Below are 16,613 nucleotides of genomic sequence, written 5' to 3'. Positions count from 1 at the left end.
CAGAGTGGTACAACCCACGGGCGCTAGCGGAGGTACGAGGACGAATCCAAGTTGGCAAGGAAAAGGGGAGGTAGCGCATTCTAATAGTTACGGGGGGTTGGTTCGCGCATCCCTCTTCCACTCCCCCGTGATGTTCTACATGTCTCATGTAGTGTGGGGGTGGACAGGCCCCGCGCTGTGGGTGCTACACGTTGTGTCTCCACAGAGCACCCCCTTACCATCCCCCCACGCGCCACGTGTGGTACGCGCGTCCCCCATAACCCTCCGCGCGGCGTGTGCTGCCCTTCTCTATCCCGGCGGCGGCCGAAGGGAGCGGAGGGGCCTTGGGGGGGCTCAGCGCTGCTGGTGAGTCCTGGTTTCCAGCCCCTTGAAGTCCCCAGCAATCCTTATATCCTCACTTAGGGTCCTTTCTCCCTCTCCCTGAGCCTCGATAATGGGAGTTTCGGGCGTCTCCAGAGAGTCCTTTATCCCCTTTGGGCGGGAGGTGGGGGGGCCTCTCTTGATATTTGGGGAGAAGGTGCTCAGGGGGCCCTTCAGGGTGTATAAGGTTCCTTTATCACCTCAGAATCCCCAAGAAGGAGGTTGTGATCACCCCTTTTATTCTCTTTAGGGCACTTTTCCTATGGAAAGAGGGATTTACGGGTTCTCTCCTACAGAATGGGGCTCCTTTCCTCAGAGTGGTGGGATGAGGGGAGTTTTGGGGGTCCTTCTTTGTATGTGGAGGTTAAAGCCTCAGAAGTGGGAGTTTAGGGTGGTTCTCCCATTGTCCTTAGGGTCCATTCCATTCCCCCAGAGTCCTAAGGGAGAGGATTTGGGGTGCTCTTGGTTTTTGGGATAACTTTTCCATGCTTAGAATCCTAGAGAATGCTGGGGTGACCCCACGTTTTCGGTCCCTTTTCCCTTAGTAGGTCTGGAAAGGGGGGTCATAGGAGTCCCGAAGAGTCCTGAAGGAAAAGATTCGGGAATGCCCTTGTTTCTTGGGATCACTTTCTCCACTTAAAATCCCAGGAAATACTGTGGTGACTCTCCCCACGCCCAATATTTCAGGTTCCTTTTAAAAGTTCTGGGAAGGGGCATATGGAAGCCCCCTCCATATTCCCAGTGGGGTCTCTACTCCCCTCACACCTCAAAAAAGAACATCTGGGAGATCCCTTTCCCCTTAGCAGACACAGGGAAGGGGAGATTTTAGGATTCTCCATGTCTTTATGGTCCTTTTCCTTTCCTAGGATTTAGGAACTCTCTGTTACAGGTAAGGGGTGGGTGGGCTCATGCTGGGGGTCTCCCTAAACCTTTGTGGTTTTCCACAGATTATGGGGACATATTCCCTGATTTTTGGGAATGTTCCTGATGTATTAAAGCCTCACATCTTCAAGTCTGGATTGGGTGGGGGGAGATAAAGGGATCAGTGTTATTCCTGCCCGGGTAGGGAAGGGAATTTAGGGATCCCTCACATCCCCAGCTGCTCCAGGTGCCTTGAGGATCTGCTTCTCGCCCCATTCCTGGGATTTTTTGTCCAGTCACTTGCTGCAAAGGGAAACTGGAGCTGCTGCCGTGTCCTGGCACAGAGCAGCTGATCCATCTCATATCCCAACCCCCTTGGCTGCTTTTCCAAACTTACCCTGGAGCTGGGAAACCTGGAAAATCAGCTCTAGGTGCACCTGGGCTCTGCTTATCTCACCTGTCCCGCTTTTCTTGTGCTGTTGTTCCTGAATTTCCATCACCTTGCTGAGGTTTGTCCTCTCCCTGTTTTTTTGATCTCAGGAGGGAGGGATCCATTTCCAATCTATTTTGGGAACGGGCAGAGCCTGCTGTTGTGCTCCACGGGGTTTTTGAGGGATTACATCCCTAACTAAACTTGCTGAGGCTGCTGCATCAGCGTTCCCAGAAATCCCATATGGATTTGTTCTGTCGCATCCAGGTCACCGATAATTTGGAATTGATTGGGATGCTGATGATCACAATCCTCAGGGATGAGAAATTCCCTTTTTCTGAACTGTTTTGCTGTAACTCTTTCCTTTTCCAGGTGTGTCCCATTTCTCTCTGACCTTCAGGTAGGATTTTTTCCTCACCTGAGCTGTTCATTCCCAATTCTTTTGTTCCCCTGTGTCTCCTGAAGGTGACACATTCCCAGCCTTTCCCTACTGCTGATTTCTCATATCCATGATTATCTCATGAGGAATTTTCAGCTTGGAGCAGAAAATTGTGTTTGTAGGTGATGAAGGATGGGAATTGTGGTGTTTTCCTGGAATGGGGAGCTTTGTCTCATAGCAGAGGTGATGAGAAGGGTCTGACTCAAGGAAGAGCCAATTGTAGGGAATGAAATCAGCAGGAATTTGGAAAGAGCCAGTTTTAGGGAATGAAACCAGCAGAACAGCGAGTTTTATATGAATAAATATTAGATACAAATGTTAATATTTCGATTGCCTTGATGGTTCTTGAACTCATCTGGAATTTCTGGGCTGTGACTTTTCCCAGTGGAGAACATTCCCAATGCCAGCGTGTGGTTTTTAATCCTAAGACTTTGTGTTTGTGGAGGTAAAAATGGCAGTTTTGGGTGGAAAATGTTGAAAGGTGATGGTTTTTGTGATTAAAATCCATTTTTCCCAGGTTCTTCCAGGAAAACTGATGGACGCAGAAGAGAAATTACATTTTTTTTCCTTGTTTAGAAGCTTTATTTCCTTGGAAATATGGGTTTTTTCAGGACTGAACGTAAGGTTTTGGCTGCTCATGGAAACAAAAAGATGCTGCAGAAATGTTTGGAATCACCCAAAAATTGGGATCCTTAATTCTATCAACACATGCCAGGATTGGGAATTCTCAGGCTGCCCAGATGGGAGAATCCTTTTGGATAACATCACAATAATGTTCCTTTTCTTGTTATTAAAATGAAAATAAACTCGTTTTCTGTGGTGTTGGTTCACAAACTTCATGGTGTTCTGGAAGGTTCATCAGCTCCAAACGTCATTAAATATGTTAATTAGTTAATCTGTTAATTATTAATCAAATGATTTGGTTAAGGAGCTGCTGGATCCATAGAAATTGGAAATTGTCTCTAATTTTATCCTGGTTTTTTTTTATGCTGTCCTAGGAACAAAAAAAGTAAGTACCTTCTAATTGTTGTGTTGATTTTGGGAATTCTGGAAAATCTGAGAATGCCAGCACTGGTGGGATGTTTATTAGACAAATTACTGCAGAGTTTTCTTGGAAATAATTAATTTTAAAGAGTTTTTAAAATTCATTTCAGCTCTGTCAGTTGGAGGAAATTTCCTGGGAGTTCCTTTTTATGGAATTCCTACTCCATAATTCACCTTATCCATGAGGGCTGCAATTCAAGGGCTGGAGCTGCTTAAAAACTGGAGTAAAATCCCTTAAAAATAGATTAAATAATGGAGAAAAAGAATTTTTAAATTTAATTTTAAAAAATTCATATTTTAAATTTAATTTTAAAAAAATAGGATTTTTGGTGTAAAATTGCACAATTTTTAAATTATTTTACTCATTATTTTTTGTTTACGAAAATAAATTTATTTCTATATAAAGGTCCTAACAAGGCTCTAACGAGGAATTTATTGCTCCATAAAGTAAAAGAGAAAAACCTAAGATAAATTTAAAAATTCAAAATAAGTTTAATTTTAAATTTTTTCTTCCAATTGTCAATTGAAAACTCAATTTTTAAGCATTTTTAGCCGAATCAAAGTTTCCCAACACCAGGGAAAAAAAGAAAAATAAGATGTCCTTTTGCCATTCCTAATAATTTGTCTAATTGGAATCTAATTAATATTTTAAACTCTATAAGTTTAAGTGCTTAAAGGCAGAATATTATTTTATTAATATATCAATTTAAATGGAAATACTAAGACCCAAAAAAAGCATTTGTGTAAGTTTTAAAATCAAAGCAATAAATTTGAAATTAAAATTCTAAATTAAAAGCAGTGAATTTTAAAATTTAAAATTAAAATTTAAAATTAAAATTTAAAATTAAAATTTAAAATTAAAATTTAAAATTAAAATTTAAAATTAAAATTTAAAATTAAAATTTAAAATTAAAATTTAAAATTAAAATTTAAAATTAAAATTTAGCCTTGGATTTGATGCTTCCAAAATCTTCCAAGAATTTTTGGAATTACAAACCTTTGAGGATATTTCATTTGAAATAATAATTTGAATTGAATAATTTGAATTTGGAATTTTATTTGGCAGCCTGCCAGGGGTCAGTTTCTGTTAGTTAATTATTGAATTAATCACGAGATTTCCAGCTCATGGACAAATTTAATTTGCCAATAACTTGGATTTTATCCCAGAATTTAATCCCGATTTTTTAGCTGCCTCTTAGTAGGAAAACCCAACCAGTATAAGCAATAACCTCCAAAAACTCCAAAAGTGGAGCCAGTTTTCCCAAAATTTTGCCTAATTTCGAATAAGTAACAAATAGTTAGTGACTAATCCACTAACTTGGAATAATATCCTGTAATTCCCAGTGATTTGAACAAAATCCTGTGGGTTTCTTTCCTGCCTGTTGCCTTAAAATTTTGAATAATGGTAATTCTTGGCAGGAATATTTTAGGTGGAAGGCAGTTCCAGCCATATTGAATTCCTTGGATTTCAGACTCATCCCAAAAGGGAGAAATAAATGGAATATTTGCACTTTTTCCCGGGAATGTTAACGGATTAAACAAACATCTCCTGCATGCCCTTGCTTTGCTCTGCTGCCACTACATATGTTGTGCTTATCTCTCCATGCTGCCCATTTTTTTTCGGGAAGATGAGGACACGGAAAAATCCCTGCTCCGTGGACAAGGTTTGGCTGGAAAAGCACCGGAACGACGAAGCCGAGCGGGAAGCGCCGGAGCCCGAGGCCATCAACGGGATCTGCCACGAGGATTCCATCGAGGGAGAATTCAAGGGGGACCCGAAAAAACCCAGGAATGGCAAAAAACAGAGGAAGCGGAAGCGCTCCCCGAAACCCAAAGCTCAGGATTCCAAGCTGGAGGCGATCCTGGCGGGAATGTCGGCGGAGCACGTGTGGTTTGACAAGCCCTTGTACGACCGCGCCGAGAGCGCCTACAGGAGAAAATTAGCAGATTCCCAGAGTTGGGAATCACCTGAGACTGGAAAAATGGCTCAGGAATCTCCTGCCGTGGCCAGGTCGAAATCCAGCCATGATATTCCCAAGGCGAGGATGCTCCCAGTGTGTTCCCACGGGAGCCTGGCCGCCTGTCACCACGTTGTCCAAGGGGTTTGGATCAACAAGTTTGACTTCGATAAGGCTGAGAGGGCATTCATGGAAAAATCCCAGTTTTTCATTCCTCCCAACGTCCTGGCCATCCCATCCGTGCGGGCGAATTCCAGGCTGGGAACACCAGACGAGGGCTATGGCACAGCCTTGCCCACTCCTGCCACGCCAGGCTTGGCTCCCGACATTCCCAACTCTCCCGTGGCCTCCATTCCCAGTTTGCCCAGCTCCGACCAGCAGACGGTCAATGGGAAGCCGCAGATTTCCAACTGGGAAGTTCTGGCATCCGAGGTGTGGCTGGAAAAGCCTCTCTACGATGATGCTGAGAAGAATTTTTATGAGAAGATGTTGGACGGGCACCCCTTGGATAAAACCCAACAGCGGCAACGGGGCTGCCCGGAAGCATCCAAGATCCACAACAACCATGGGAAGCAAACGGAAATCGCCACCACCAACCCTCAGCTTCCCGATATTCCCAAGGAAAATCCCACCAGCTTTTTCCTGCACAAGGACAGTGAATCCGTGTGGCTGAATAAGGTGACCTACGACAGGGCTGAATCCCGATATTTCGCCCTGGAAGCGGCCAGAGCAGCGGAGAAAACAGAGATCCAGGAATCTGCTGCAGAAAATCCCTCCCATCCAGCTGCTCAGAGCATTCCCGCTCCAGAAATGAAGTAGGAGAAGTTTCTTTGGGGGTAACGCCCATGCAAAAAAAAAAAAAAAAAAAAATCCAAAACAAAAAAAAAAAAGGCCGGGTCGGGATTGAGCCGGAAGGAATTTGCATGTGGAGAAGACTGGGTGGACTTTGAGATTATTCCAGTGGGCAGGGAGCAGAGGGGAAAATCCTTCAAGGAATTCCCCTTCTCCTGAGGAATTCTGGGGGATAAAGGCTGTGTTTGTGTGCAGCTAGAGGTTGAATATTGAAATGCAGGGCTGGGAAGTGAGCTCAGTATCCCCATTTTTGCATGGAGGAAGCACCATCATCCTTTCCATCTTCTCATTCCATATAAAAATCAGCATCCTAACCAGGATCCAGCTTCAAGAAGGTTTGGAAATGTCTGGAATGCAATGTAGGGAATCACTCTGGTGGGAGCATGTGCTGTAGTTTGGTTTTTTTGAGTGAATTTATATCCAGTCTGTTAATTTTTGGAATGCTCTTGGATCCTTTCTAAAGGCTTGGATGTTTGAAGAGCTAAGGTAGAGATGGATATTCCTGGAAAAAAGGACTCTTGGAGTGTCCATCCTCATTTCTGGCATTTCTGATCCATGAGTTTTGTTGGGATTTTGTTGGAAAGCTTTTAGGATCTTTGTGTCAAGGGATTTAGGGGTAAAATACTTTTCACCTGGTCCCGTTTGGGATCACGTCCTCTTTAGTTGGTCATAACTGGATATTTGGGAAAATCTATGTGTCTCTGTAAAAATATGGGGTAAATTTCTCTGTATTTGGGATTTCCTGTGAATGATCCTGGCTGAAATTCCAGCAGGTCCTGGAGATTTGGGTGTGGAGAGTGGTTTTGTTGCAGCTCCTGTGTCTGGTGGCCTCTGGTCTTTTCCAACTGGGTAGATGAGATAAGAAGGGATTTGATTTTAGGAAAATCATCTCTGGCTTCCATGGAAGTGTTTTATGGAAAGCTGTGGGATTTAGGATGATGAGGGAGAGGCTTTGTGGAGCCTGCTCCAGTTGTGATTTTCTTGTGCTGCTCTCCACCTCCTCAGACTTCTGCTGGCTCTGTCCCTGTCCCTTGCTGGAATTCAGGGCACTTCCTCTTTTCCTCTCTTTTGAGGGCTCTGTTTCCCTTCAAATTAAGAATTTAACCCACCTTTGGAAGCTGCTCCATAAAAATCCCCCGTTGCCCAGCAGATTTGGGGTGATTTGTGCTGTTTTTTCCCGTGTAGTGCCAGGTCTGACCCTTCCAAGTGCTACTGATTTTTAATAAAGATTTCCCAGAGAACTTGTGGATGCCACATCCCTTGAAGTATCCAGGGAAAAGCTGGATGAGGCTTGGAGCAATCTGGGATAGTGGAAAGTGTCCCATGGCAGGGGGTAGGAACTAAATGATCTTTATGCTTTTCCCAACCCATTATTTCAAATCCCTTTTTTTCTACACAAGACATTTTCCTTAGCATGAACTAGAAAAATCCTGGGTTTTTTTGTGGAATAAAATGTGGATCAGCTGATTCATCCCATCCTCACTCCATGCCCAGGTCAGGCAGGTGGGTGATTAATCTGTCCTGCTTTTTTAAGAGGATCCTGCATGCTTAAATCCACAGCCAAGCCGAGCCTGCAGGCACAGAAACCGCTCATGATGAGCTGTTAACCTTCAATCCTTGCAGGAATTCATTTCTTGTGGATATTTTTCCCCCTCCTTTTCCCAGGAAAATGGCTGTGGATTACTTCCTGCACGACAAGATCTGGTTTGAGAAGTACAAATACGACGACGCTGAGCGAAGGTTCTACGAGCAGATGAACGGCCCCATGGGTGCCCCCTCCCGCCAGCAGGTAATTCCCAATCCCAGGAATTCCAGAGTAAGTCAAAGGATCTGATCCACCTGGATTTTTTGGGGATTTCTGCTCTTGATGCTGTTTGCTTTTTTCCAAGTCTCCCTGGAGCTCTCTAAGCTGTTTATGACCCATTTTGGTTTTGTTTTGGTTTGTTGTTTTTTTTTTCCCACCGTTTTCTGTAGAATCTGATGGATTTGATCCCAAAGAACTGGGAGATCAGGTGCCCTTCTAACAGATGAACCAGTCCCAGCTTCCAGCAGTTATCCTTAACTTTTCCAGGCTGCTGGGATCTGTGGGGGCACAGTTTGAGCTGGAAATCCCCAAATCCCTAATTTTATTGGCAAAGAGCATCCCTGTCCCCTTTCATCCAGGGAAAACGCTGCTTTGCTTCCATTTTGGAGCAGTCCTTTGGGATATTCCCAGGGAATACAGACCTTAAGTTTGAACAGAGGCACCACAGCTCCAAAGATTTGGGGGGGGGGGCGGGGGGGGGATGTTTTATCATTCTTTTTGTACTCCTGGAAATATTCTGGGTATTCCAGTGGAAGACTCTGTGGTACTGGTGAGTTGGGGAGGGGAAGGTGGAGGGGGAAGCATGATCCTGCTGTGCTGAAATATAATTATTATTATTATTATTAGTAGTAGTAGTAGTAGTAGTAGTATTATCCCCAAATTATTCCTGTTCCAAGGTTCAGAGCTTTCCTAACCTCTTCCTGCTCCTAACTGCTTGTGCCTTTGGAATGCTGAGTGTTCAGTGCCTCTTTGCAAGTGTTTATAGGGAAGCTTTTGATGAAATGATAACTTTTTAGGCACATTGCAGCTATTCCTGCTACCCATCCTGATTTAGGTGCTGGCACAAGACCTGGGAGATTGGGAATAAAAAAAAAATTGGGAGCTCTGGATGAATGCTGGAAGTAGGTTTTGGAGGGAAAACCTCTTGGAACAGTTCAACTATGTCAAGGCACATGAGGAGTTTCCAGTCAAGTTTGGGCTGGGAGAGGTGGTTTGAAGGATGTTTAGAGATCCTGCAGGAATTTATCAGCCACTTCCCTTACGGAAAAATATCCTCAAAACCTCCTTGGAAGCAGCAGGAAGTGGGGCCCACCTGCATGTGTCCAGGCTGTTTCTCCTTTATTTTCTGTTTAACTCAGGATTTGGGGATTTGTGGGAAATTTCACATCTTGGATCTTGCTGGTGGGGATTGCAGTCTGGGAAAGGCAAGGAGTGAACGGTCATGGAATTTCCTGGGAGGGAATCTTGAAATCCAGGCTAAGGCATGGCAGTAGGAGCATAGGGAAAAAAATTCTTGGTGTTCTGGGTCCCACCTCTCTGGATAGTGGAGTCAGAATTGTCACTTCCTGCCTGAACTCAGGTAATATGGAAAAATCCTTCCAGAGGCTGAGTTTTAAAGGAGTTCTGGAGTCACTCCAACCCTCTGGCAGCTTCCCAGACTTTTCAGGGTAATCATAGGGAATTTAAAAGCTCTTTGACTGGATGATCCTTCTGGACATGTGACCAGGGATTGCCTGATTTAGTCCCAATCCTTATGGCAAAAATCGCTGAATCATGGAAAGGACAATTCCCAATTCCCTCACTCCTCCTTCCTTAAATTGTTGTTTTGTTTTTTTTTTAACTTCCCTGATGAATTTTTTTTCCCCACATGCTTTAATATTTTTTTTTTAAAAAAGAAACTCTTGGTTCTTTCTGCGCTGTTTGCAGGAGAACGGAGCCAGCACGATCCTCCGCGACATTGCCAGAGCCAGGGAGAATATCCAGAAATCACTGGCCGGAGTGAGTACCCAAGCTCTCACCAGCTGGCTGCCTGCATCCCATTTTTTTTTTTTTTTTTTTTTTTTTTTTAATGAAATTCTAATCCCATAGATCATTTGGCTTCTTGGTTGGAAATTAGAGAAGACCAAGGTGTGCAGCGCCGTGTGCCACCAGCTCCGCCCTCTCCCCATGTGCTGCTCACCTGCAGCGCTGCCAAAACTGGATTTGGGTTAAAAGAATTCCCTGAATTGGACTTGTCCTTCCTTTCCTTTCTTTCTTTTTTTTTTTTTTTTTTTTTTTTCTGGTGGGATGTTCCCATGGGTCTTAACTAACAGGTTCCAACTCGCTGAGTGTGTGGCTCTTTTTTGGGATACACTGGGCTGCCACCTTCTCTTCCCTGTTCCACTTCCAGTTTAGGGGATGTGCAAAAAAAACACAACAAAAAAAAAGGTGTTTTTCATCTGCTGCATCCAGGGAATTCAGCTTGGCTACAAGCTCTGAGGCTGGAGCATCCTGGAGGAGCTCAGGAATGTACTTTGTGGAGGTGTTTTTGTGCTGAGTGCAGACAAGAGCGTTGAAAAAAATCTTCATTTTTGTAAAAGGAAGTTAAAATACTAATGAGTGGTTTTATGGGAAAGGAAAATTCATGGAATACAGCCCAGGTGTCTTGATTTCCTGCCTCTGCAGTGGGACTCCCAAAGGAATCTATCCATTATTTGGCCTCATAATTCCCTCTTGGAATGTTTAGCAATCTCAACTTTTGTCTTTGATCAGTCCAATATGAGGGAACAACAAGGAATTCCCCCTTTCCCAAGGGGAATATTCCATATTCTTTCTTCCACCAGCAGAAAGGAGCCAGATATTTGGGATGAATGTAAGGAATGAGGATTTCAACCAACAGCTTAAGGAAAAATGTTCTTGAACTGGCTCATTTTATTAAAAAAAAAAAAGGATAAAGGAGGGCCCCATCCCAAACAGGGTCAAAAATTCCTTTGGGAAGACCTTTTGGAATTGGACAAGGGACAGGGAATCTAAACCCAAATCACTTGGAAGTGCTGCTCATCCTCATCTTTGAGTGTTTTGCCAAAGATGAGGAATTTCTTTCCTGATTCCTGTTAAAGAGCTTTTTTGGGAGAGAATCCCACAAGTTTGGGTCATCCAGGTGCTATAACAGGGAATTAGTAAAGCAACAGCCCAAAGCCAGGACAGGAATTTTGGGATATAAATTGTTTGGAGATGTTTTTGGGGATTAGTGCTGGATGTAAAAAATTCCTCTGCTGGATATTTTTTTGTTCTTGGGAAAGGGGTTGGATCTTCTACATGGCTGAAAAATTGTTGGAATATCCCTCAAGGATCATCATGAATCTTGGATAACCAGGCTGGACTTTAGAACATTCCTTCACATTCTTGCTTCCATTCCCAAACCCCAAAATTTACACTGTGTGATCCAGAGAAAAGTGGGAAGAGCAAAAATCCCAGGATTTTTGTCTTTCCTTCCTCCTGAGTTATTATGACAGGTCTTAGGATGTGGCAAGGGAAGAGTTAGCTGTGAAAATATGGGAAAATGGGACTTTAGTGCCTTTCTGCTGGGAATTTCAGGCTGAGATTGTCATAAAATGTAGGAATGAGCACTTGGAATATGATGAGAGTCTGGAGTTCCTCAATTATGAAGAAAAGCAGGAAGTAGAACAGGAAATTCCACCTGAACACGGGGAAAAATTTTATTGTCTCTGATATTTAAAATGTATTTTAGGGATTCAAATTTCAGGGAATAACAGATGTTTATATCCCAGATGTTTGATGTTCAGCCAAATTCCTGTTTTGTACCCTTCATAATTCCTAGGGATTTGATTTGATTTGTTCAGATAGTTAATTTAGATAATTAATTTATGTACAATTCCAACTTTCCCAAGCACTTCAGCTGTCCAAAATATTTGAGATGGGCTGCAGCTTTAAGGTGGGTTCAGCACAAAAATTATGGCTTAAAAATAAATTATCTGAGGGCTTTATACAAGAGTGCAGAAGAAGAGAGGGAAGTGATGCTGTGGAACTCCCCACCTTTGGAATTTTCAATTCTTATCCCTCATAAAATTCACAGATGCTTGTGTGGAGCTGGGAATTGGAAGAGGTTTGGAAGAGGGAATGATGTTTCTGTGCTATAATGGTAGTGTGTTGTCCACATTCCCAAAGCTTGCAATATCCTCTCCGCAGGGAAGATCCCACAGTCTCATAAAGGCAATTTTTCCATAATTTTTGAGGATTTGGGTCATGGTTGTGTCTCTTGGATTGTCTTAAGGGTTCCAGTTATGATCTCTTGATTGCTTCAGCTTGGGACAGGTATCCCTCACACTTCCCATGCTCTTCCCTCTTTCTTTTTTGAGGAATTATTATTGACAGGGAAGAGAAATCTCCTCTGTGTGTGCTGGAACTGCTGGGGCACCTCCAATCCTGGGATCAGTTTTGGGCTCTCATGACAAGGACATGGAGGGGCTGGAATTGTTTCCTGGGAAAGGAATGGATTGAGAAGGGTCTGGAGGACCAGGAGCAGCTGTGGGAGCTGGGAGGGCTCAGCCTGGGAAAGAAAATTAGGTTCAGGGGGGACCTTCTCACTCCCACAAATCCCTGACAGGATTCCCAAATGGGAATCAGTATCTACTACTAAGAAATGAGGGATAGGATTAGAGGAAACTACCAGAGGGGAAATTTAGCTGGAATGTTAGGAAAATTCCTTATGGAAAGGAACGGAGGTGGAATCCCCATCCTTGGAGGGATTGAACATCCCTGTGGATCTGGCACTTCGGGACACAGTGATGGCCTTGGTGCAACTCCATGGGGCTCAGAGGGATTTTCCCACCTCTGTAATTCCATGATTTTTATCCTATGAGCATCAGGACTGGCATGGTGTGATGAGCCCACAGCGCTGCATGAGCTCCCTGCAGACACTGAGGTGTTTGTGGAGAAGATCCCAGAATTCCTGGGGGAATGTTTGTGTGGAGTGCAATGCTGTTCCCCACTGCTCCATAAATTCCCCTTGCATGCGGCTCTTCCCTGCACTTGAGCTCCCTCTGGAATTGCGAAACCTTTTCCCATCTTGCCAAACTTTTTCCCATCCTGCAGCAGCAGAAGACGCCTGCTCGGAGCAAGGAAGCTCCTTGTGCCCGTCCCAAGAAACAATCAGGACGCTCCACTGTAAGTGAGCCCTGCAGGGATGGAGCCTGTGGAAAAAAAACGGGAGAGGATTTGGTGGGATGAGGTTGGAGCAAGTTCTCCTTCCTCAAGGTTTGTCCTTTGGCACTGGGATAAACCTGGATAATGGCATCTGACAGCAAGGAGTTGTCCCAGCTCCTTGTCCAGGGATCTGCACTCACCTCCCTGAGCCTGAATCCACAGCTGAGGCAGCGGAGATGGAATTGTTTTTCTGCCCCTTGGATATTTCCCAGCCTCATCCCTGGAAGTGTCCAAGGCCAGGCTGGACAGGGCTTGGAGCAGCCTGGGATTGTGGAATGTGTTGGTCTGGGTGATCCTTAAAATCCTTTCCAACCCAAATCCGTTCCATGATTCAGACCTTTCCTTGCGCCTCATATTCTTCATCTTATCCCTGCTTTTCCCTCTTTCCATCTTCTGTGACTGCTGAGATTCCACATTGGAATGAAAGGGAATAAATTATTCTCTCTTCTTTTCACTTAGAAATGACAATTCAAGGGCAAATCCTGTTATTTTCTTTCCCTCTGCTGCCTGGAATTGACGGATAAGGAGCCTCCTTAACATTAAAAAAAAACTAAAGCTTTTTTTTTTGCTGTCAAAAAATCCATTTGAAGCCAGAGTTGGAATAATTATTCCCTCAGGATGTGTTAAAGCAGATTGTAATTGTTAGGAGAGGAGTTAAAAGCTGGGCTGGGGAAGGTGGGAGTGTAGAATTCCTGGGATATTTCCAGCTTTCCCAGCGTTACCTTAGGCAGGTCATTTCTGTCCCTCAGTGGGTTGGGAGAGCAGACCACAGGACTCCAAGATTTGTAGGGGGCTTGGTGTGAAATTTTATATAAATTTTATGTGGTTTTTAGAGGCATTTTGGGATCTGAGAGTGGGAAAACTGATTTTATCCTTTGCTCCTTGGCGCCAGCTGAAATTCCTCGGGATTTAGTCTATGCTGCATTTTATAGAGCTGCTCCATTAGTTTCTATCCTAATTTAGAGAAAATATCCTTGGTTTTAGTTCAGCTCCTGAACTTCCTTCCTCCCCGAAGACATGACTCTGCTTTGCTTCATGGATTTTTTAGGAGGAGGGGAAACAACTCAATCTCATCCTGGTTTTCCTTGTTGCAGAGTGCAAGCACATCCTCCTCTGGAGCTGCTGGTGACCAGAATGAACTCCTGTCCCGAATTTCCCACCTAGAAGTGGAAAACCAGAACCTCCGCAGTGGTGAGAGAGAATTCCTTGTCTTGGCTGGAGACCTGACATGCAACTGGGAATTTAAAGTAATTTTCCCTATTTTTCCCTCCTTTTTTTCCAGTTGTTGCAGATCTCCAGATGGCCATTTTCAAGCTGGAAAGCCGCCTGAATGCTCTGGAGAAATCCTCAACTTCCCACCAGCCCTCACCTGTTCCTCCAACCCAGGTGAGCCTTGGAAAAATGCTGGGATTTTTTTCTCTAGGAATTATAACCAAAGATCCATGTGGATCTATATGCACTGATACGGATCTATATGGATAAATCATAGGGATTTATATGGATTTGTAAAAACGTCCTGTTTTGATAAATCCATGTAAATCCCACAGTGTGAGGATTGTTCAGTGTCCTGAGCAGTGGAGATTCCCATTCTTGAGCATTTTTTTGGCTGCTCTGCTCCACCTCCAGGTTAATCTTTTCCCTCTTTCTTCCCTTAAAAAACCCTTGGATCTGGTGAAGAAAGTGGAACCGTTCAGTGTTCCCTCCAAAAAAGTGGAGCTGCCGGCCAAGAAATCCGAGCCAGCTGCTGCTGAGGAGGATGAGGATGATGACATTGACCTTTTTGGGAGTGATGATGAGGAGGAAGACCAGGAAGCTGCCAAAGTCCGGGAGGAGCGGCTCCGGCAGTATGCGGAGAAGAAGGCCAAGAAGCCAGGACTCATTGCCAAGTCTTCCATCCTGCTGGATGTGAAGCCGGTGAGTGAAGGCTTTTGGAATTTGGGAGCTCAGGGAGTGAGGCTGGGAATCCTCTCTCATCCAAGTGGATGGCGGTGGCACCTGTGGAATTCCAGGCAAGGGCTCGGAGCGGGGTGGGTTTTGTTGTCTTAGAAGCCTGGATGGGACCTTAAATCTCATCTCATTCCATAGGCAGGGAGACTTTCTACTATCCCAGGTTGTTCCAATCTGGCCTTGGACACTTCCAGGGATGGGGCAGCCATAGCTTCTTTGGGAATTCCATTCCAGCCCCTAACCACCCTCACACCATGGAATTCCTTCCCAAATCCCATCTAATCTCACCCTATTCCAGTTTAAAACCATTCCCCCTTGTCCTGACCCTCCATCCTTGTCCAAAGTCCCTCTCCAGCTCTCTTGGATCTTCTTGAGGCATTGGAAGTAGCTCTGAGGTCTTTGGAGCCTTCCCCAGCCAAGAAGGGGCGTTTGGGATCAGTTGTGACATTTCCAGAGGTGTCACCTGGATACCCCTTGGAGCTGCTGACGATGTCCAGGAAAACACTAAAACCTCCCAATTCCCATTTTTCCAGTGGGATGACGAGACTGACATGGCCAAGATGGAGGAATGTGTCCGGTCCATCCACATGGATGGGCTGGTTTGGGGAGCCTCCAAACTGGTCCCAGTTGGATATGGAATCAAGAAACTCCAAATCCAGTGCGTGGTGGAGGACGAGAAAGTCGGGACAGACATCCTGGAGGAGGAGATCACCAAGTTTGAGGACTATGTAAGTGTTGGAATGGGATGTGGGAAGGGCCTGGAACCCAGGGGAGGGGGTTAACTCAGGGTATGTTTTCCTGGGAACTCCTGGATGACTCCAGTTTTTGTCCCCTTCCAGGTGCAGAGCGTGGATATTGCTGCTTTTAACAAGATTTAGAAGGATAAACTGTATCCCCGTCCTCCGAACCCGGAATTAATAAAGATGAACAGTGGGAGTGCATGTTGGGTCCTGGGTTTTTTCCCTCAAGTGCAGCTTCTTCAGGGGGATCTGTGGGGAGACTTTGGGATATTTGAGCAACTTGGGTTAGTGTAAGGTTGCCCATTACAGGGGATTGGAATGAGAGATATTTAGTCTCTTCCAACCTAAACCTTTCCATGATTTCCCCATCCTTCATAGAAGGAAAGGTCTCAAGACATAGACCTGAATTTGGGGGCTGGAATAAAGGTCTCTGGGTTTTTCAGTCACCTTTCCCAAAGTTTAGAGACCCCAGTCACTCCCTACAACAATCCAGGATGAATAACCAGGAAGCATCCACGAATTGCTGTTTTGGATGGATTTCATGCCTCTTTGCCCACTAACTCCCTGCCCAGGTCACTTAAGTTGAGGAGAGCACAGGTGACATTCCTGACTTTGGGAATACGAGGTCTGTCCCAGTGCCAGAGTCCAAGGTCTGGGGCCACCAAGGGACACGGGATTGTGCTGCAAGGCTGTCCCTTGTCCTGGTGGGGCCAGTCACTCGATATGTGACACGTGTCCCTCGCAGGCTCCTGCCACCCCCAGAGCACTGCTGGGAATGCCACTTGTTCCCTGTGCTGCCATCCTGAGTCCCTGCTGGCCCAGGTGCTGCCACAGCTGGTGCCACGCGTGCCCTCTGTGTCCCATTTGTGTCATGTCACCGGTGTGTCCCCTGTGTGTGCTGCCATCCCCGGTGTCCTGTGTCCGCCATGGGCCACCATCCCTGTGCCCAGTGTCCTGCGTCGGTCGCCATGCCACTGTCACCCGTGTGTTGCCATTTTTGTCTCGTGTCCCCTGTATCACCATCTCTGTCCCCCACGTGTTATCCCTAGTTCCCTGTCCCCGTTGTCCCCCGTGTCTCACTGTCCCTGTATCCTCCCTCTTCTGCCATCCACTGTGCGCTGCCAGCCCGCGTGTCTAGCTGTGTCGCCGACTCTGGCCCGTGGCCTCTTTGTGCTGCCACCCTCGTGTCCCC

General features: G+C 45.2%; 1 protein-coding gene across 8 annotated transcripts; it reads left to right on the top strand.

Moving 5' to 3' along the window:
- Window positions 1-239: 239 nt before the first annotated feature.
- On the top strand, window positions 240-15,622 carry EEF1D (eukaryotic translation elongation factor 1 delta). Of its 8 annotated transcripts, none has more exons than XM_088180249.1 (9): window positions 240-345; window positions 7,610-7,733; window positions 9,456-9,527; window positions 12,624-12,695; window positions 13,829-13,925; window positions 14,017-14,120; window positions 14,412-14,648; window positions 15,215-15,409; window positions 15,521-15,622. In XM_088180249.1, the coding sequence occupies exons 2-9, from the start codon at window positions 7,614-7,616 to the stop codon at window positions 15,557-15,559; spliced, it is 936 nt and encodes a 311-aa protein (XP_088036375.1). In that variant the 5' UTR covers window positions 240-345; window positions 7,610-7,613; the 3' UTR covers window positions 15,560-15,622. The 8 variants fall into 8 exon arrangements, with proteins under 8 accessions (XP_088036375.1, XP_014735946.1, XP_014735947.1 ...); XM_014880457.2 differs by lacking the exon at window positions 240-345 and adding an exon at window positions 4,763-5,907; XM_014880460.2 differs by lacking the exon at window positions 12,624-12,695 and having other exon boundaries at window positions 242-345.
- Window positions 15,623-16,613: the final 991 nt, after the last annotated feature.

Source organism: Sturnus vulgaris, chromosome 1, assembly GCF_052056855.1.
Source record: "Sturnus vulgaris isolate bStuVul1 chromosome 1, bStuVul1.hap1, whole genome shotgun sequence".
Classification (NCBI taxonomy): domain Eukaryota; kingdom Metazoa; phylum Chordata; class Aves; order Passeriformes; family Sturnidae; genus Sturnus; species Sturnus vulgaris.
This window is presented reverse-complemented; position numbering and strand designations above follow the sequence as displayed.

Coding starts and splice junctions, on each gene's coding strand:
- EEF1D (XM_014880457.2), top strand. CDS start 4,763: ATGAGGACACGGAAAAATCCCTGCTCCGTGGACAAGGTTTGGCTGGAA. Junction 7,734..9,455: donor GTGCCCCCTCCCGCCAGCAG/GTAATTCCCAAT, acceptor CGCTGTTTGCAG/GAGAACGGAGCCAGCACGAT. Junction 13,926..14,016: donor AAACCAGAACCTCCGCAGTG/GTGAGAGAGAAT, acceptor CTTTTTTTCCAG/TTGTTGCAGATCTCCAGATG.